The sequence below is a fragment of the Mus caroli genome, unplaced genomic scaffold, assembly GCF_978045245.1.
Source record: "Mus caroli unplaced genomic scaffold, Mus_caroli_1 scaffold_12, whole genome shotgun sequence".
Taxonomy (NCBI): domain Eukaryota; kingdom Metazoa; phylum Chordata; class Mammalia; order Rodentia; family Muridae; genus Mus; species Mus caroli.
The window spans coordinates 112254034-112275856 of record NW_028227267.1 but is presented as its reverse complement, the minus strand read 5'-3'; the positions used below and the strand labels follow the sequence as shown (position 1 = coordinate 112275856).

At 43.0% G+C, this 21823-nt stretch overlaps 1 protein-coding gene across 1 annotated transcript in view; it reads right to left on the bottom strand.

The window, feature by feature from the left end:
* The window catches only part of Gpc5 (glypican 5), a 1376768-nt gene extending 1355166 nt beyond the window's left edge, over positions 1–21602 (bottom strand). The window contains exon 1 of the mRNA XM_021182017.2: positions 21095–21602. Coding sequence (XP_021037676.1) covers positions 21095–21563 — 469 coding nt within the window. The 5' untranslated portion in view covers positions 21564–21602. The remainder of the gene's footprint in view (positions 1–21094) is intronic.
* Between the last annotated feature and the right edge of the window lie 221 nt (positions 21603–21823).

Below are 21823 nucleotides of genomic sequence, written 5' to 3'. Positions count from 1 at the left end.
GCTTAACCAGAATGCTCAGAAATGGCATCTTAAGGAGTGCCAGGCTGATGTCCCTCTACCTGGGGAGGGATGTTGGCCCCAGAGCACAAGGGCTGCTCCATCATCCCTTCTCAGGAGCTGCTACGCCTTCCTCTCACCTGCACTCAATTACAGAGCAATTTCCTGCTCTTCATTTTGATTAATAAGTCAAATGGATTCATCAAATATTGATTAAGCACCTGTTCCATACAAGACATTGTGTAGTTATTAAGGTTAACAAGAAGGATAAAATATAATTTTCCCTCCAGGGCTCAGATGATGAAGAGACACATTTATAAAAACTTAATGTAATAAAATGTCATAAAAGATGCACCAAGTTTTCTGGGAACATCGAGAAGAGAAATTGTATCTTCTTGGAGAAGTCAAGAGGAATGGTCAGAGAGGTTGGGGGGGGGGCAGCCACTTGAATTGCTTCTTGGAATAAACACTAAAATATTTACAGGGTAGAAAATACTGACACCATTGCATACACTAGCAAGATTTTGCTGAAAGGACCCAGATATAGCTGTCTCTTGTGAGACTATGCCGGGGCCTAGCAAACACAGAAGTGGATGCTCACAGTCAGCTATTGGATGGATCACAGGGCTCCCAATGGAGAAGCTAGAGAAAGTACCCAAGGAGTTAAAGGGATATGCAACCCTATAGGGGGAACAACATGATGAACTAACCAGTACCCCGGAGCTCTTGTCTCTAGCTGCATATGTATCAAAAGATGGCCTAGTTTGCCATCACTGGAAAGAGAGGCCCATTGGACTTGCAAACTTTATATGCCCCAATACAGGGGAATGCCAGGGCCAAAAGAATGAGAATGGGTGGGTAGGGAAGTGGGGGGGGGTATGGGGGACTTTTGGGATAGCATTGGAAATGTAATTGAGGAAAATACGTAATAAAAAATATTAAAAATTTAAAAAAAAAGAAAATGATTGCATAAGATCCACCCATAAAAAAAAAGAAGAAAAAGAAAATACTGTTACTGAATAAATGAGAAATTGGTTTCATTGTGCTTAAACTGTGCTCAATCTATGAAACTGATGTAGACCAGAACAAACTTGGTAAGACAGGGTCAGTGAGTGAGGAGACAGTTCCATAAGGATAGCGAACAGACAAGGCCGTGCCTAAGATGAATGCTGGGTCTATGCAGGGTTGCACATCAGAAGACATCTTTGGAACTATGAATATTGGGGTGGGAGGGGGTTGCACAACTGGATTCTGGAAAATGACTGAAAATTCAAGTGTCCAAGTTAGGGTTTCTATTACTGTCATGAAACACAGTAACCAGAAAGAAATTGAGATGGAGTTTATTCTGCTTACACGTCCACACTATAAACCATCACTTAAAGGAGGTAGGACAGAGACACAGAGACAGCAGAAACTTGAAGGCCGGAGTTGAAGGCCCATGGAGGAGTGTGGCTTAGGTTTGCTCCTTCTGATTTACTAAGCCTGCTTTCTTACAATACCCAGGACTACCAACTCAGGGATAGCCATACCACATCAATCACTAATTAATAAAAAATGTCCTACTGGCTTGTCAGCAGCCCAGTCTTATAGAGGCATTTTCTCAATTGAGACTCCTTTCATTCCAGTGAGTCCAGCTTGTTTCAAGGTGACATAAAACTACTCAGAACATCTGACTCCTTGTCAGCTTGACACAGTAACTCTAACTAAGGAAGTGAAAGATCTGTATGATAAGAACTTCAAGTCTCTGAAGAAAGAAATTAAAGAAGATCTCAGAAGATGGAAAGATCTCCCATGCTCATGGATTGGCAGGATCAATATAGTAAAAATGGCTATCTTGCCAAAAGCAATCTACAGATTCAATGCAATCCCCATCAAAATTCCAACTCAATTCTTAAACAAATTAGGAAGGGCAATCGGCAGATTCATCTGTAATAACAAAAAACCTAGGATAGCAAAAACTCTTCTCAAGGATAAAAGAACCTCTGGTGGAATCACCATGCCTGACCTAAAGCTCTACTACAGAGCAATTGTGATAAAAACTGCATGGTACTGGTATAGTGACAGACAAGTAGACCAATGGAACAGAATTGAAGACCCAGAGATGAACCCACACACCTATGGTCACATGATCTTTGACAAGGGAGCTAAAACCATCCAGTGGAAAAAAGACAGCATTTCAACAAATGGTGCTGGCACAACTGGCAGTTATCATGTAGAAGAATGCGAATTGATCCATTCCTATCTCCTTGTACTAAGGTCAAATCTAAGTGGATTAAGGAACTCCACATAAAACCAGAGACACTGAAACTTATAGAGGAGAAAGTAGGGAAAAGCCTCGAAGATATGGGTACAGGGGAAAAATTCCTGAATAGAACAGCAATGGCTTGTGCTGTAAGATCGAGAATCAATAAATGGGACCTCATAAAACTGCAAAGCTTCTGCAAGGCAAAAGAGATCGTCAATAAGACAAAAAAAACCACCAACAGATTGGGGAAAGGATCTTTTCCTATCCTAAATCAGATAGGGGACTAATATCCAATATATATAAAGAACTCAAGAAGGTGGACTCCAGAAAAACAAATAACCCCATTAAAAAATGGGGCTCAGAGCTGAACAAAGAATTCTCACCTGAGGAATACCGAATGGCAGAGAAGCACCTGAAAAAATGTTCAACATCCTTAATCATCAGGGAAATGCAAATCAAAACAATCCTGAGATTCCACCTCACACCAGTCAGAATGGCTAAGATCAAAAATTCAGGTGACAGCAGATGCTGGTGAGGATGTGGAGAAAGAGGAACACTCCTCCATTGTTGGTGGGATTGCAACCACTCTGGAAATCAGTCTGGCGGTTCCTCAGAAAATTGGACATAGTACTAGCGGAGGATCCCGCAATACCTCTCCTGGGTATATATCCAGAAGATGTGCCAACTGGTAAGAAGGACACATGCTCCACTATGTTCATAGCAGCCCTATTTATAATAGCCAGAAGCTGGAAAGAACCCAGATGCCCCTCAACAGAGGAATGGATACAGAAAGTGTGATACATTTACACAATGGAGTACTACTCAGCTATTAAAAAGAATGAATTTATGAAATTCCTAGGCAAATGGATGGACCTGGAGGGCATCATCCTGAGTGAGGTTACCCAATCACAAAGGAACTCGCACAATATGTACTCACTGATAAGTGGATATTAGCCCAGAAACTTAGGATACCCAAGATATAAGATACAATTTGCTAAAAGCATGAAACTCAAGAAGAATGAAGAACAAAGTGTGGACACTTTGCCCCTTCCTAGAAATGGGAACAAAACACCCATGGAAGGAGTTACAGAGACAAAATTTGGAGCTGTGACGAAAGGATGGACCATCTAGTGATTGCCATATCCAGGGATCCATCCCATAATCAGCTTCCAAATGCTGACACCATAGCATACACTAGCAAGATTTTGCTGTAAGGACCCAGATATAGCTGTCTCTTGTGAGACTATGCCGGGGGCCTAGCAAACATAGAAGTAGATGCTCACAGTCAGCTATTGGATGGGTCACACAGCCCCCAGTGGAGGAGCTAGAGAAAGTACCCAAGAAGCTAAAGGGAACTGCAACCCTATAGGTGGAACAACAATATGAACTAACCAGTACCCCGGAGCTCTTGTCTCTAGCTGCATATGTATCAAAAGATGGCCTAGTTTGCCATCACTGGAAAGAGAGGCCATTTGGACTTGCAAAATTTATATGCCCCAGTACAGGGAAACGCCAGGGCCAAAAAGGGGGAGTGGGTGGGTAGGGGATTGGGGGGGTGGGTATGGGGGACTTTTGGGATAGCATTGGAAATGTAAACTAGGAAAATACCTAATTAAAATAAAGGAAAAAAAAACTAGTCAGAACATGTGACTCCTTGTCAGCTTGACACAGTAACAAATCACTGTTAAGTTGTAACCTTCCCTTTCTTATATATCCCCAAGACCACATATTAATGTAAACATTACAGTATAAAACATTTATAAACTTAAAGTCCCAGTCATACAAGTTCAGATACTTCAAAACTTCACTCTCAAAAAAAAAAAAATCCAGTCTCCCTACTGTGGGCTTCTATAAAATAAGCTGAATACTTTTTTTTTTTTTTACTTCAAGAGGAAAAATCAGGACACAGTCACAATCTTAATAAAGCAAAACCAAACTCCAACTGTGTAAATAATTCAGTATCCAAAGTCTTGGATCCCCTGGCTGTCTTCTGGGATCCTCCAAAGGACTTGGGTAACTTCTCAGGTTCCTCTTTCTGCCACCCCCATAGATTTCCTACAGAGCTCAAGCCAGCTTCAGATGATGGCTGTTGCTGCTCTTGGCGGGTGTGCCAAGGTGCTGGCATCTTCACAATGCTTAGGTCTCTGCTGCAACTGAGCACCTTGATCAGGATCCTTTCCTGCGCTCTCTTCCTAGTACCAAGCCTCAACTCCTTTGCATAACCCTCTTAATACAGGATCTTCAATTGCTACTGAGGCATCGCCTTTACCAGTGGCTTTTCCTGGCCTCCTTCAGTGTCAAGCCTCATCTGCTCTCTAAGACACCTTCACACCTTCACCACCAGTACCCCCCAAATGACCCTTACACTACCATATCGAGCTGCCGACATGAAATACAACCTCGGCAGCCTCTGGAACACAGCTGCTATATCCTGACTCTGAGGAAAGCTTCTTAGAATATGTTTTCTCTTTTTCTTTATTTTTAATTAATTTATTGTTTACATCCTAACCATAATTTCACCTCCCTCTGCTCTTCTTAATACTTCCCCACAATCTCCCCTCTTCATCCTCCCTGCCAACACTCACTCCTCCTCTGTTTCGCTTCAGAAAAGAGCAGGCCTCCTATGGGTAGCAAGCAGCCATCAGGTTGCAATAAGAATAGGCACCTCCTCTCCTTTGAATGCTGGATGAAGCAACCTGAAGGAGAAAAGGATTTCCTGGAATAGTTTGCCTTAACATCTTGATCTCTTCTGAAACACTGGATTGACAAGGGTAAATTATCACAGTAATTTTAATTTCTCACTTCAGGGTTGCTGGTCTCTCGTTAACCACAAGTAACTCTTCCACCCCACCTGACCACAACCACAAACCCTTCATTCTAATAGCAAATGGCTTCTGTAGAGTCTTTAAACATCTCTCTGAAACTTCACATGCCAGGTCAGTCCTCCACTGCCTGCTCTGTCCTTAACATTCTTTATCTTCCAAGCTCCTACAGAACAGCTCACTGACCTTGCAACACTCAATGGATTTTCTAGCCTAAAGTTTTAACATCCTTCCACAATCCTCCCAAGATAACATGGTCAGGTCTGTCCCACTTAAAATTTCTATAGCTCTCGTAAAACACCTTAACCAAAAACAAGCTGGGGGTGGGGGTGAGGGGGATAGGTTTTTTGTTGTTATTGGGGGGATGGTTGGCTTATACTTCTGCATCATAGTCCATCACTGAAAGAAGTCAGGGACAGGAACTCAAAGGGGCAGGAATCTGGAAGTGGGAACTGATATAGAGCTATGGAGGGGTCCTGCTTACTAGCTCAACCCTGTTGCCTTGTTCAGCCTGCTTTCTTATAGCACCTAGCACGACCAGCACAGCGATGGTCCTCTCCCATCAATTACTAATTAAGAAAAGTGCCTTTCAAGTTGTTTAAGTCTAATCTAATGAAGGCGTTTTCTCAATTGAGACTCCCTCCTCTCCAATGACTCTTAGCTTGTGTCGAGTAGACATAGAAGTAGGCAGCACAAGCATAGCAAGCAGTCTGAATAAGATGCCAGTCACTGGGGCCAGACTCCTGCCCCCAACTCCAGCAGACTCCAGCTGTTCAGGTTCAGGCCAATGCAGTCAAAAGGACAAGTGAGTTAGACCCTGCTGCTGAACTGCAGCAGTCTACCCTTCCCCTATCTGCTCAGGTGCAGGCCACATCAGTTAGAACAACAGCAACTACCTGCTGCATCAAGTCAAGCAAGTTGCCAGAAGTTAAGCACTCCGCCTGGTAAGAGACTCCCTAGTGGGTCAGAGGTCAAGCAAACTGCCAGAAATCCAGGCCACAAAGTCCAGAAGGCAAAAGAGAAAACAGAAACCAAGGAACAAAACACCCATCTAACAAACACAAAATCAGCACCTAGATGTATAATCATCCAAAACTCCCAAACTGTCTAAATGCCAGTGTAAAAACACAATCTGTAACAGCCAGGGCAATGTGGCACCACCGGAGCCCAGATATCGTATTGTTGGAGTTCATCAAGACCCTCACTCACAAAGACCACAGAGACTGCCATTGCTGCAAACCGAAAGAGAATTTGTATTGATCCATCATGTTGAGGACCCCCCCCCCTCAGCTCGCAGGCCAGAGGAGAGACCCAGAACAAAGAAAGAACACATTTTTTTTAATACCTTGTAAGGGGCAGATTTGGGCAACAGGGTAGCTGGCTTATTTTCATTGGTGTAACAAGTAACCTCTTCAGGCATTGGTTGGTTTGTAGAGGGTGACTAAGTAACCCTTTGGCCTAGTGACTCACTTTGCTTGCCCCCATGGTGGGTTATTATGATTTGGTCAGCAAAGTAGTAGTACATTTTGAACTCATGGGTCAGCTATTAAGGCCACAGCTATCGACAAGGTCAGGGCAGTTTGTGTTTTTTTTTTTTTTTTTCTCAGAATTCAGTGTGGGGCAAGGTAGGGGGAATTTCTCTGGGAACTGCTATCGTGTTATGGTTATTTTGCCGAGAGCAGCTCATTTTCTCTTGACAGCTGTAGTCTTGGTCATTTTGACCACTATGTTTCTGAAAGTCCCTTCAGAGGGGAAGGTGCTAGGTGGTCTTGAACTTATTTTGGATATTACACTATGATAGCAAGACCTAAATATTGTAATGCAGCTGAAGATCAAGAAAACAACCTTAAAACTAACCTTATAAAAATGTCGGAGATCGTTAAGGAGGAAATGAAAATCTCTTAAAGAAATCAAGGAAAAGACAATCAAAAAAAAAAAAAACATGGAGGAAATCAATAGATCCCTCAAAGAAGGCCAAGAAATCCAAGAAAAAAAAAATGAACCAACAGTGAAAGAAACTATTCAAGACCTGAAAATCAAAATAGAAGCAATAAAGAAAACATAAACTGAGCTGGGCGGTGGTGGTGTATGCCTTTAATCCCAGTTATTGGGAGGCAGAGGCAGGCAGATTTCTGAGTTCAACAGGACAGCCACAATTATACAGAGAAACCCTGTCTCAAAAAAAAAACAACAACAACAACAACAACAACAAAAAACAATACAAAAAAATAGAAAGAGAAAATATAAACTGAGGGAATTCTTGAAATGTAAATCGAAGCAAGTTAACAGGAACAACAGATGCAAGTATCACCAAGAGAATGCAAAAGATGGAGGAGAGAATCTCAAAGGTTGAAGGTAAGATAGAAGAACTAGATTTATTGGTAGAAAAAAAAAGTTAAATTAAAAAATCCTGACACATAACATTCAGGAAATCTAGGACACTATGAAAAGACCAAATCTATGAATAATAAGATAGAAGATTCCTAGCTAAAATTCAGAAAATATTTTGAACAAAATCATAGAAGAAAATATCCCCAACCTAAAGACAGAGCTGCCTATAAACGTACAAGAAGTTTACAGAACACCAAATAGATTGGACCTTCAAAGAAAGTCCCACCACCACATAATAGTCAAAACACAATGTACAGAACAAAGAAAGAATATTAAATGCCGAAAGGGAAAAATACTAAGTGACATACAAAGGCAAACCTATCAGAATTACACCCAACTTCTCAACAGAGACTCTAGAAGCCAGAAGGGCCTGGACATAGGAAGATCAATGTTATCAACGAACCCAGACCCCTCAGAGCTCCCGGAGATTAAGCCACCAACCAAAGAGCACGTATAGGCTGCCCCCGTGGCCCCTGGCATATATGTAGCAGAAGGCTGCCTTATCCTCCTTTAGTGATAGAAGATGCACCTAATTCTACAGAGACCCTGGGTGGAGGATAACCAGGGGGCCCCACCCTTTCAAAGGCAAAGCGAAGGGACGAGGGACTCTGTGAAGGGTACTGAGAGGGGGTAGCATTTGGGATGCAATAAATAAAGTTTTTTGTTTTGTTTTGTTTTTTTTAAGAACTAAGCATGGAAGACATTTTAAAAATGTTAAACATTCTTAGCCATCAGTGAAATGCAAATCAAAGCCACTCTGAAATTCCATGATACAACCATTGGCTAAGATCAATACCACAAGTAACAGCTCACGCTAGCTAGGGAGTGGAGCAAGGGGAACACTCCTGCATTGCTAGAAGGAGTACAAACTTGCATAAGGACTCTGGAAATTAATTTGGCACTTTCCCAGAAAATTGGCAATCGTTCTACCCCAATATCTGGCTGTACAATTCCTGGGGGTACACCTAAAGAAAGCTCCACCATAGCACAAGGACACTTGCTCAAGTATGTTCATAGCAGCCTTTTCATAATAGCCAGAAACTGGAAACAACCTAGATGTCTCTTAACTGAATGGATAAAGAATATCTGGTGCATTTATACAATGGAGCATTACTCAGATTTAAAAAGCAATGACATCATGAAATTTGCCAGCAAACGGATGGAACTAGAAAAGATAACCCTGAGTGAGTTAACCCAGACCCAGAAAGAAAAATATGATATGTACTCTCTTATCCAAGGATATTATCTATAAAGGATGACCATGCTACAATCCACAGACCCAAAGAAACTAATTAACAGGGAAGACTCGAGGACGGGGAGAGAAACATTAATCTCACAAAGAAAGGGAAACAGAATAGACACTGCAAATGGATGGGAAGGGAAGACTGGACAGGGGTGGGGGATTGAGGATTCAAAGAGGAGGGATATGTTGCTGGAAGAATGAAGGAGAGACTACTTGGAGAGAAAACTGGGGGGGAGGTGTCTTTGCTGAAGGTGTTTATCAGCTGCAGGAGTTCCCTGGTAGAAGTTTGGGGGTCACTTATGTATGCTATCATATCATCTATGAATATCAATACTTTGATTTCTTCCTTTCCTTGAGCAATAGTAAATCCCAGGAGTCTACACGGAGTACCCTAGCTAAGTCTGCTAGCAATGTGGGACATGGAGCTTGAACTGACCATCTCCTGTCACTAGGAAACACTCCCAATAGAGGGATTGGGACACCGCCCAACCAGAAAATCTTGACCTAAAATTTGTCTTGCCTACAAAATGTGCCAGGGTAAGGATGGAGCAGAAATTGAGGGAGTGGCCAGCCAATGTCTTGTCCAGTTTGAGATACATACCAAGTGCTCAAGCTCACCCCTGACACTGCCAGAAGGACCAGAAAACAGAGGCTGGATAGCCAAGAGACCTAGGATAGAAACAAACACAATGGAGGAAAAAATAAAAAGGAATGAAATGATTTCTAATGATAATCTAGGTAGGTTAGTGTCTAGCCCAATTGCCATCAGAGAGGCTTTACCCAGCAACTGATGGAAACAAATGCAAAGACCCACAACCAACATTAGGCAGAGCTTGAGAAATCCCTTGAAAGAAAGGGAAAGAAGGATTGTAGGAACAAGAAGCGTCAAGAAGACTACAAGAAAACCCACAGACTCAACCAACCTGAACCTTTAGGGGCTCACAGAGACTGAACCAACAAACCATGAAGACTAGGCCCTGTGCACATATGTTATGATTGTGTAGTTTGGTTTTCTTGTGGGAATCCTAACAGTGTGAGCAGGAGCTGTCTCTGACCCTGTTGTCTGTCTTTGTTACCCTTTCCCCTACTGGGTCACCTTGTCCAGCCTTAACAACAGAGGTCCTAGTCTTCCTGAAATTTGATACACCGAGGCTAGTTGATCCTTATCAAGGCCAGACCTTTTGTGGAGAGAAATGGAGGAGGTCTGGAAGGAGATGGCGATAAAGGGAAGGACTGAGGAAAGATGGGGGAGGCAAAACTTTAATTAGGATGTAAGAAAATAAAACAAAATATAGAAAAAATGTATCAATCACCCACCAGCCTCCTCCATGGTTCTAGAGGGTCTTCTGGGAAGGCAGTAGGCTGAGCTTTCTGACTTTTTTTTTTTTTTATGTTTTCCTCCTATGGGGCTGCAAGCTCCTTCAGCTCCTTGGGTACTTTCTCTAGCTCCTCCATTGGAGACCCTGTGATCCATCCAATAGCTGACTGTGAGCATCCACTTCTCTATTTGCCAGGCATTGGCAGAGCCTCTCAGGAGAGAGCTATATCAGGCTCCTATCAACAAGCACTTGTTGACATCTGCCATAGTGTCTGGGTTTGGTGTTTGTTTATGGGATGGATCCCCCCAGATGGGGCAGTCTCTGGCAAATGGATGGATCTGGAGGATATCATCCTGAGTGAGGTAGCCCAATCACAAAAGAACACACATGATATGCACTCACTGATAAGTCGATATTAGCCCAGAAGCTTAGAATACCCAAGATACAATTTGCAAAACACATGAAGCTCAAGAAGAAGGAAGACAAAAGTGTGGATAATTCGATCCTTCTTAGAAGGGGGGACAAAACACCCATGGAAGGAGTTACAGAGACAAAGTTTGGAGAAGAGTTTTCTAATTTCTACCAGATTTTACAGTGCTCTGCCCTGGGATGGAAGCATTCCTCCCCTTGGTTCAACTGCAGCACAGAAGAAAAGCCTTCCTAAAGGACATTTTAGGCCATTCTGTTGTGCAGACAGGCAGTGAAAATATGCGGTGTCCTCCGTGGTGGCTTATCCCTACAACAGGCAAGTGAGAAAAGAAGCAACAAGGAACTGTGGGAGGCAAACTTTAAGGAAGGGCAGGAAAGCAAATTCGCGAACTTAAGATTTTACATGAACACTGGGGAACACCAGTGGCTATTTCCGGCTACCTAGCGAACACCCCTGGTTTGGTACCATGGTCGCGTGTATTTCCTGAAAGAAAGCAAAACATCTCAGAGACAGTTGAGTCATTCGCTAAATGTCACACATCTACTAAATGGCAAAACTAAGCCATTTCAAAACGATACATTCTTTTCTCTGCTCTATAACTTGTGACAAATTATGATAATATAACTGGTTTTTCCATTTATTTATCACAAGACAACATTTTAGTACTTTGTCAGGCTTATTTTTTTTTTCTCATTATGACTACAAGACATTTGTATGCATGAATTAAATGCTAAATATTTAATGATCTGAAGCTTTATCGCACCAGTGAACTTCCAGAGAGGAAAGAGAAAACTTAGCTTTGTCTTCTCAAACTAAAGCTCTTAGATGCTCAGGCCCAGACCCAGACCCAGACCCAAGCAGGTGCACCCGATACACAGCACCTAAAAAAGCTCATCGATTTCTCTGCTGTCGATTTCACTGCCCTGTGAGTCTCACCGTGTTCATTCTACTTCCTTTACCTTTTAGGTTGATCAAAACCTTTTTATAAAAAAATTACTTTTGTTGTTTTTTTTTCTGTGTTTTTTTTTAAATCCAGAGTAAAATGTGTTCCAACCCTGGGAAGAATGGACTATTAATCTCTCCCTTTTATTGACCTACTTCAGTTTCAGCTCATTAAACACAGACATCTCAATGATCAAAAGAAAACGAGCCAAATGTAACTTGGTCTAACCTTACTGAATAACAGAGCTACTCAAAAAGCAAATAAATCTGAACTGGAAATTTAATATTGACAGTCTTCCACATAAAGAATCTCTCTGTGATGAACAGGACATCCCAGCATAATTATTTCCCTGTATTCCATTTGACCAACGCAGGCACAGTCTTGCTGTGTTTTCATGTCAACTCTCTTCTCAGATTTCATCCTTTCCTAACATGTAAAAACTGAAAAGGCAGAAGAAGAGAAATTCTTAGAACACAGCTGCAGAGATCAGTTATCTTGCTTATCCAGAATTATGAAAACTAGGGTAAATTTTACTACAACATTGAAGGAAAAGAAATAGTAATTCAAACTCCTTATCCTGATGAGTAATCAATATTCAATCGTGTGGAGCTGAAGAGATGCCTCAGTGGTTCAGAGCACTGACTGCTTTTCCAGAGGTCCTGAGTTCAATTCCCAGCAATCACATGGTGGCTCACAACCATCTGTAATGGGATCTGATGCTCTCTTCTGGTGAAGACAGCCATAGTGTACTCACATACATAAAATAAATAAATATTTTTTAAACACAATCATGTACTAAGCAACACTTACTAACTTGAGATCATGACTACCTCTAAACATATTTAAGCGAAGAGCTAAGTCATAGCAAATTATTCAGGTGCATTTCATTAGCACTAACACAAATTCTTCCTCTAATCTTTAAAGAAATCTCTTCTTATGTCCAAAACAAACCATGACACTACTTCATATGGGAAGAAATAATACCCAAATTTCCAAATATCTATCAATCATTAGATTAATGGAAAAAAAAAACATTGTGGTATGGACATGCAATGAGATATGGTCCATCTTTAAAGAATAAGATACTGTCATTTGCAACCATACCGAGGATTGTTGAGGATATCTTCTTGAATAAAAAAGGCAAGGGGCAAAGAGAGGAAAACTACTTTGATTTTGTAATAACAGAAAATAAAGGAGTGGACACAACAGGATCAGCCCAATCCAGGATCTGATCAAGGGATACAAAATTATAGTTATAAAGAATTAATTTTAAGAGATCTGTTGTGGGGGGCTGGAGAGATGGCTCAGCGGTTAAGAGCACTGACTGTTCTTCTGAAAGTCCTGAGTTCAAATCCCAGAAAGCACATGGTGGCTCACAACCATCTGTAATGAGATCTGATACCCTCTTCTAGCGTGTCTGAAGACAGCTACAGTATACTCACATATAATAAATAAATCTTTAAGAAAGAGAGAGAGGGAGGGAAGGAGGGAGGGAGGGAGGGAGGGAGAGAGAGAGAGAAAGAGAGAGAGAGAGATCTGATGTACAATGAACTAATAAACAAATCCTCAGAAAGTACAAAACTGGTTTGTAACATCACTCTCAATACTCAGAAGGGACTAAGCTAGATTGTGGTTTTGCCACCAAGAACAATCCATGGTGAGATTACATGTATCTTATTTAGCTAGATTTAGCCACTTCACAACATGCATATATTGTCACCCTGCTTTTTTCCACTTGCTGTCCTAAATACCACATCAGCGTCTGCACTGACTACTTTTCCCATTGTGACCCACTGCCTGACAGGTGAGATTTAAGGAAGAAATTACTTCTTTGGGCTCATAGTTTGAGGTGCTAGGAAGGCATTGTCACAGCTGGTCGGTCCCAGTGCGTCTACAATGATTAGAAAGCAGAGAGCTGGGACCTCACCTCTCTTCTTTTCATTCTGTCCAGGATGCCAACCCACGGAGCCATGCCAGTAACATCTGAGATAGGTCTCCACACCTCAATTAACCCGGTCTGGACTCGCTGAGAGATGTGTCTCCAAGGTGATCCTAAATGCTGTCAGCCTAACAGTCAGTATCACTGACACAGCATCCTTCAGCAAACACAGCTCTTCTCCACCCAGGAGTTACTCTGTAGCTGAGCAATGTAGCCTAACAGTCAGTATCACTGACACAGCATCCTTCAGCAAACACAGCTCTTCTCCACCCAGGAGTTACTCTGTAGCTGAGCAATGTAGCCTAACAGTCAGTATCACTGACACAGCATCCTTCAGCAAACACAGCTCTTCTCCACCCAGGAGTTACTCTGTAGCTGAGCAATGTAACCTAACAGTCAGTATCACTGACACAGCATCCTTCAGCAAACACAGCTCTTCTCCACCCAGGAGTTACTCTGTAGCTGAGCAATGTAGCCTAACAGTCAGTATCACTGACACAGCATCCTTCAGCAAACACAGCTCTTCTCCACCCAGGAGTTACTCTGTAGCTGAGCAATGTAGCCTAACAGTCAGTATCACTGACACAGCATCCTTCAGCAAACACAGCTCTTCTCCACCCAGGAGTTACTCTGTAGCTGAGCAATGTAGCCTAACAGTCAGTATCACTGACACAGCATCCTTCAGCAAACACAGCTCTTCTCCACCCAGGAGTTACTCTGTAGCTGAGCAATGTAACCTAACAGTCAGTATCACTGACACAGCATCCTTCAGCAAACACAGCTCTTCTCCACCCAGGAGTTACTCTGTAGCTGAGCAATGTAGCCTAACAGTCAGTATCACTGACACAGCATCCTTCAGCAAACACAGCTCTTCTCCACCCAGGAGTTACTCTGTAGCTGAGCAATGTAGCCTAACAGTCAGTATCACTGACACAGCATCCTTCAGCAAACACAGCTCTTCTCCACCCAGGAGTTACTCTGTAGCTGAGCAATGTAGCCTAACAGTCAGTATCACTGACACAGCATCCTTCAGCAAACACAGCTCTTCTCCACCCAGGAGTTACTCTGTAGCTGAGCAATGTAGCCTAACAGTCAGTATCACTGACACAGCATCCTTCAGCAAACACAGCTCTTCTCCACCCAGGAGTTACTCTGTAGCTGAGCAATGTAGCCTAACAGTCAGTATCACTGACACAGCATCCTTCAGCAAACACAGCTCTTCTCCACCCAGGAGTTACTCTGTAGCTGAGCAATGTAGCCTAACAGTCAGTATCACTGACACAGCATCCTTCAGCAAACACAGCTCTTCTCCACCCAGGAGTTACTCTGTAGCTGAGCAATGTAGCCTAACAGTCAGTATCACTGACACAGCATCCTTCAGCAAACACAGCTCTTCTCCACCCAGGAGTTACTCTGTAGCTGAGCAATGTAGCCTAACAGTCAGTATCACTGACACAGCATCCTTCAGCAAACACAGCTCTTCTCCACCCAGGAGTTACTCTGTAGCTGAGCAATGTAGCCTAACAGTCAGTATCACTGACACAGCATCCTTCAGCAAACACAGCTCTTCTCCACCCAGGAGTTACTCTGTAGCTGAGCAATGTAGCCTAACAGTCAGTATCACTGACACAGCATCCTTCAGCAAACACAGCTCTTCTCCACCCAGGAGTTACTCTGTAGCTGAGCAATGTAACCACAATGTTTCTCTCAGCATGGAACTAACAAGGCTGGAAGAAGAAGGGGATTCCACTCACAATGCCTTCCTAGTCATTCCTGCACGGGAGAAATTCTATTAGATCCATTCTTTATCCATCCTCTTCACAAGTCAATAAAGCCCTGTGAGCAGATGCCCTGGCCTCACAATGGTGGATGTGCAAACACTAAATGTTAAATACTTTTCCTTTCCCTGAAGAACAGAAATGGCAGAGAAAACTCTCTTCCAAACACGTGTCTAGCAGTCTACGTGTTCCATTGCAAAACTGTCAGAGAAAATAGGTAAAAATTCTTTTAAATTTAAAATTTATAGAGTTGGGTCGTTTTATAGAATCTGTGGCAATGTCACACAAGAAAATGTTATCTGCAATGAAATAGTTTACTCAACAGCACAGCCAGGCACAGGATAGAACATATCTAAACAGCAACATCAACTTTACTGCTTTACTAACTACATTCTTCATCCTATCAGGATTAATCAATAGAATTTACAGCTAAGCACAATGAATAGCATGTTATGCAAATATTAATTTATTCATCAAAATTTAATATGAATGCTGACCTAACAAAAATCAGTTACAGATTATTTTCCCTTGTAGGGCATCAGTATGCTAAAGAACAGAAGTGCATTTAACATACATCTCTGTGCTATAAATAATGCTCTATCTTCAAGGGATTCAGTGCCCTCTTCTGGACTCTTCAGGTACACACACACACACACACACACACACATACATGCACATACACACACATATATACATATATATGTGTCTGCTTGTGTGTGTATATATATACATATATACACAAAATATGTATTATATACAATTTAATACATTTAATAATTTAATGGGATTATATGCAATATGTTATATATGTTATACATATTAGATATTATATGTATCATATATATTACATATATATGTATATATGCACATACATAAGTGCCTCTTTTAAAAATAAGAATTGGAGAGGGCATGCTCCTGTATCTAGATGACAGCAACCAGATATGAAGTTCTGAGTTCCCAAAGAGCTGCTATATCACAGTCCTAGGAATTTCTCTTCTGTTGTTGTTTAATGCTTTTCTAAGACTTATTGGATGTACATGGATGTTTTGTCTATATGTACATCTGAGAAACAGAGAAAGCATCAGGTCCTGTAGTAACAGATAACAGACAGCTGTGAACTGCCATTGCCATGTGGGTGCTGGAAATTGAACTCGGGTCCTCTGGTGGAGCAGCTAGTACTCTCAACCACTGAGCCATCTCTCCAATTCCCCTGACCTGGGGATTTCTAAAACTCTGCCCCTTGCAGATGTTGGTTAAATTTGTGGTGCATGCAAAGCATCAAGTTGGAAATGGCTAAAGTACGTTTCTTGGATTCATATTTAAAGCAGGTATGGGTCTATACCTTTCAGGTCTGCCCTGCTGGGCTTTGCTATAATGCTCCTACTCTTCTGTGAAGAAGAAAATCAAGATGAGCACCCATGTGAGAACTGTGTATTCAATGTAAAACTTGCAGCACATAGATAGCAGGGTAAGTAGATACTCAGATACTTTCTATCATTTAAGAATCAGAGAGATTGAAAAGATGTACCATCATGTTTCTTTCAGCTTAACTAAATAAAATGTTACAACCTTTATTTTGTGCCAAGCCCTGGTCAATGCACTAGATAGCACTGAAAATACAAGGTATTTTCAGGAGAGATGGCTCAGTGATTAAGAGCACTGACTGCTCTTCCAAAGGTCCTGAGTTCAACTCCTGGCAACCACATGGCAGCTCACAACCATCTGTAATGGGATCCAATTCCCTCTTCTGCTGTGTCTGAAGACAGCTACAGGGTACTCACATACATAAAATAAATAAATAGATCTTTAAAAAAGAAAAGGAAAGGAAAGATACAAGTCAGGTCCAATCTGCTGTATGACTTCCAGGACCCCAAGCCAGAAGCAGATGCAGGGTGGGTGTACAAATTTCAATACAGTGCCAACTGTACATAGGCAGGGGATCCTTCTGAACGTGGAATCTTGTGTGACAGTGTAGACTGGCCACAGACTAATGGCACTGGCCCCAATAGATATGTATTCTGTTTCCATTATGCAAACTCATGGTGAAAACTAGAGAGTTGAAAGAAAATGAGTGTGTAAATGAGTGTGTAAACGAGTGTGCAAGTGAGTGTGTAAATGAGTGTGTAAATGAACGTGCCATGTAACAAACACCTGGTCTACCCTAGTGTAGTCCATGTTGATTTAAGCTGAAATTTGAAGAATGAAAATAAGTCAGCTATTCCCCCACACACACACACCTATGTCAGCTCCCTTTCAGACTAACTACTGCTGTGACTTAGCTGAAGAGATCCATGACCAAAGTCGCAGATATCTAGTTAGAAATGTAGATAATCTGTATTACATACACATGGTGGGCAACAAACCCATACTCCAGAAATCCTTAATTAGCTCCAAACAAGCAGGTATAATACAGGATGTGAGCACAGATGTGCCTCCTAAGCTTCCAAATAACAACCATCCTGAAGCCATCTGTGAGGGGGTGGGGTGGGGGGCTGGGCTGGAACCTGGTCTTATTGCCTTAGTTTGTGAAGTGTGTAGTCTGCAGTGTCTGCCCACAACCACCTAAACTGTCTCCAAAAAGAGGTTCAAGTCAACTGGGCTGCTGAAGCCTGCACTGGAGCCCCTTCAGCGGGAAACCCAAGTAGACCTCTAGTCTTTGCAACTTGGTTGTCTCGGGCATTTTAACTTTTTGTAGTCATGGAAAGCTAGCTGACTACACTTATGGTCTACAAACTTTGCTACAATGTGTCTATGTAGGCTAGATAAGCACCCATTAAAATTGGTTACATACTAACTACCTTATACCTGGTTTTAAAGCATCCCTTAACCATTCTCTAAGAGAAGGAATGTGTATGTGCATAAATCATCATTTTCCCTCCCCAATGAGTACAATAAAATAAAAGGCCTTTCAAAGATGCCCCCATTAACAGTCCTTCCCTGAACGAAATAAACAAGAGCAAAGGGCACCTTGACTACCACTTAGGAAATAAAACCGGAACCCCGGGCAGATCTGTAATTCTAATCACATTTGCGCCTTCTCTCCCTTTTGCATTTCTCATCCAAACATTCTGTGGAGCTCAATGGGCTTAGAGGAACTGGAGCAGTTCGGAGAACAAAGGTGGAGGGAATCTGGGGGACTGCTGAGAAGGCTGTCCACACCATTTTAATAATTTCTAACTCTGATACAATCTTCCAGAAGATATAATAATCACAAGTGTAGGAAGGAATTGAGAAAAATTATTCTGTCTTCTTGATATTACACAATCAGCGTTTGAGCTAGACACCCCAGGAATTATTGACTGTGTACAAGAATTTTTTTAAAAAAACTAAACTTCTAAGAAAGACAAATTTTAAGTTAATGTATTAGTTTTACCTCATGAAAGGGTATGTATTAAATAAGTGCATGGATTTTTAAAAAATGCACTATTTCTATTCTCATGTGAAAGGGACTGCTTATATGTTAAGTATAAACTATCCTGAGACTGGTATGATTTTAGAAAACTAGGTAGCCACTTACTGATTTTATCATGTTAACTATTATAAATAGTTTTAAAATATAACTGTATTATGTAAATGTAAGAATAAAGAAAACATTTATTAAGCATAAGTTATATGTGATTCATGAGATTCTGATAGGAAACCAAGAATGGGATTTTTTTAAGCAAGGAAATAAGATGAATCAATGCCAAAACATCTTAATGTTTTGCTGAATTATTCAAATCAATGAATGACACAATTAAATGTCAGTATTATATCAAATTTGTACATGAGTGACTCTATTGGGTTAGTCAAGATCAGCATAATACTCTTGTGACTTTTTCTTAATGAAAATATCCAAGGAATTTAGCACTTCTTTCAGACCACTGATGTCTGTAAGAGTGCCCGGCTGCTTTAGTGGGAGCTGCTCTGATTCCTCATTACCTTAAGCCACAGATAAGAAAGGCACTTTCCCTAACCCTCAAGAGACTGGAGGACCCAGTTTACAGGTCTGGGGAGAAAGGGTGGTGGGTGGTGGGGACATCCTTGTAGAGACACGGGGACTGGGGAGGAGGTCTAGGATGTGGAAAAGTCAGAGGATGGACTGGGGGGGGGATAAAACCTGGAGTGTAAAAAAATAAATAAGAGATTAAATTTTAAAAGAAAAAAAAGAAAGAAGAAGAAGAGGAGGAGGAGGAGGAAGAGGAAGAGGAGGAGGAGGAAGAAGAAGAAGAAGGAAGAAGAAGAAGAAGAAGAAGAAGAAGAAGAAGAAGAAGAAGAAGAAGAAGAAGAAGAAGAAGAAGAAGAAGAAAGAAGAAAGGTGCTTTCAACAGGACAACCCAGAATGACTCCTTTAAAAAGGTGCATGCTCCCCTGACACTTAGGCTGTGCTCTCTGTATCAGAGGCAAACAGTGACAACTGTTTGCGTTTCTGGAGGGTAGAGCTTCAGTCGCTCCTTACAGTGATAGCTAGCTCAGTGATCAATGCTCTAGAACATACCTCTTCAAAGGCGATGACACACATGAGGTTCTAGAAATGACACTCTCCATCTTTCTGGATCGTGTTGTCTTCAGCAGGTGCACGGACACTGAGCATCGAGAAGCCACTGGGATCAACGCCTTCCTGAGGACTGTCAGCTACAGCCAAAGCTTTGACATTCAGGAAACAGGTCTCACAATGCACGTGAGGCGTTCTCAGCTCAACACCCACTGCACACAAACCTATTAGTCTCATAAGCGGTTAAGGGAGATGTATTTCTTAACGAAAGAATACACTGAACTCAGTACTTACTTAGAAGGTTTTTTTTTTAGTGTGTGTGTGTGTGTGTGTGTGTGTGTGTGTGTGTGTGTTTGGTTTTGAAGAGACAAGAATTGCCCTAAGCTGGAAGTGTCAACAATGTGTGTCAAGTATGGAAAGACACGGGGGAAGGATGATAAGAATTGAGCTAACTAGCAGAAAAACAATCAAGCGAATGTGCTACCACTGGGGAGTGCTAGCAGCAAGCCTTCTCGCACTGGAAAAGGGATGTATTTGGTACTAAGGCATCCTTTGCAAATTCTTTGTTCATCAGACAACGTCCTTAAATCCAGCCCTCTCTGTTGACTTCAGCAACAGCTAGTGATACTCCACTGTGGTCTAACTTAGGTCCAGACACTGTATTGGCTCCCTAACACATCTTCTCTTCCGGATAGAATGTGTACTTGTTCTCCCACCAGCAGCTAAGAATTTGAGTGTAGGGTAGGGCACAGGAGATGAATGCAGGCAAAGGGGTCTTATAGGACGCATGGTCTCTAGCTGCGATATTAATTGTATAGACTGTGAGTCTATGGTATGCCTCGTCTGTGCCCGGTGCCCCTCCAAACGCAGGGCTTGATTGCCTGTTGCCCTATCGCTTTGCAAGCTGGAAACTACTTTGTGGGGCTGGGACACACACTAAGCGACTCGGATTTCTGTAGGAAGGCTTGGTGCCAGGGTGCAGAGGGGCAACTAAAGGTCGTCTCTGAGTGCACTGGGTCGAGTGCTCATTACAGACAGCATTGGCACCTTCATCAGCACAGGGATATAAGAAGGATTGTTAGTTTACCATCAAACTTGCGGCAACCAACACAACTCCTCTGAGGTTGTGAGAAAACAGTAAAACCAGGACCCCTGGTGATGTTTCCTGTGGGAACAGATAGATCCTGGAGCAGCAACAAACCACCCTTGATTAGTTCTTCAAGCACATCCCTGGAGAGCAAGAGGGCACCGGCAGGAAGAAAATGCTCCAGAGCTCCAAGGAACCCCAGATACAGTTAAGGAGCCCCCCCCCTTGAAGCTGCCCTACTCTCGTGAGCACACCAAGCATTCCCACAGGCCTCACCCCGGTTCACCTACTGGGGCCGGAGAACCCGAAAGGTCGTCGTCTCACCAAGGACCATCTCTGAATGGATGCCCCAGAGACCGTGGTCGCAAGCCCAAGAGGTCCCCGACTGGAGCCCCGCACAGTGCAGAGCCAACCACCCTCTCTTACCTGCCCGCGGCGCCTCCGGCAGCCCCTTGACAGCTCCCCCAAGCCGCCACTGGAAAAGTTTCCGAACTTCTTCGCAGCTCTCCACGCCCTCGCTTCGGGTAGATCCAAGGAGAGCCAGGAGAAGGAGACAGCGCCAGCCCAGACGCCAGGTGCGGGCATCCATCCTCGGTGTTCGGGTAGCGCCCTCCCCGCTGTGGTCCCCACTCTCCAGAGCACCCAGCATCGGCAGCGCTGGAGAAAGATGCGTGGCGGAATCTGGCAAGGGTTCGATGCGCAGGCGGCCACGGGAAGACCGCGAAGGGACCGCGGCTTCACCTGCAAGAGCTCCGCTTTCTCCCCTGAAGCCCTGAGGCTGAGATGCTGCACTTCTCATTATTAGCATCGCCCGGGTCCCTCCTGGACCAGGGCGGGTGGGCACTGCGCAAGCCGAACACAAGCCGGGGAGAAGCGAAGAAACGGCGGCGAGCATCCGGCACCGGCTGCTATCGCTGCAGCCGCCTAAGGCTCAGCTCTCAGCCACTAACCTAGGCTGTGCCAGCCTGCGGCGCTCCAGAGCCCGGTTCGCCAGCCCTGCAAACAGGCCACGCCCCTAGCCACACCCCCAGCACTCCGCCGGCTCCGCCCAAGCCCAGATCCTGTGGAGCACAGCGAGCGCCGTGCGTGCGATCTCAGAGAAGAGCCAAATTAATGAAAGGAAATGAGTCTTCTTCCTCCCGGTTGATTTCGGAA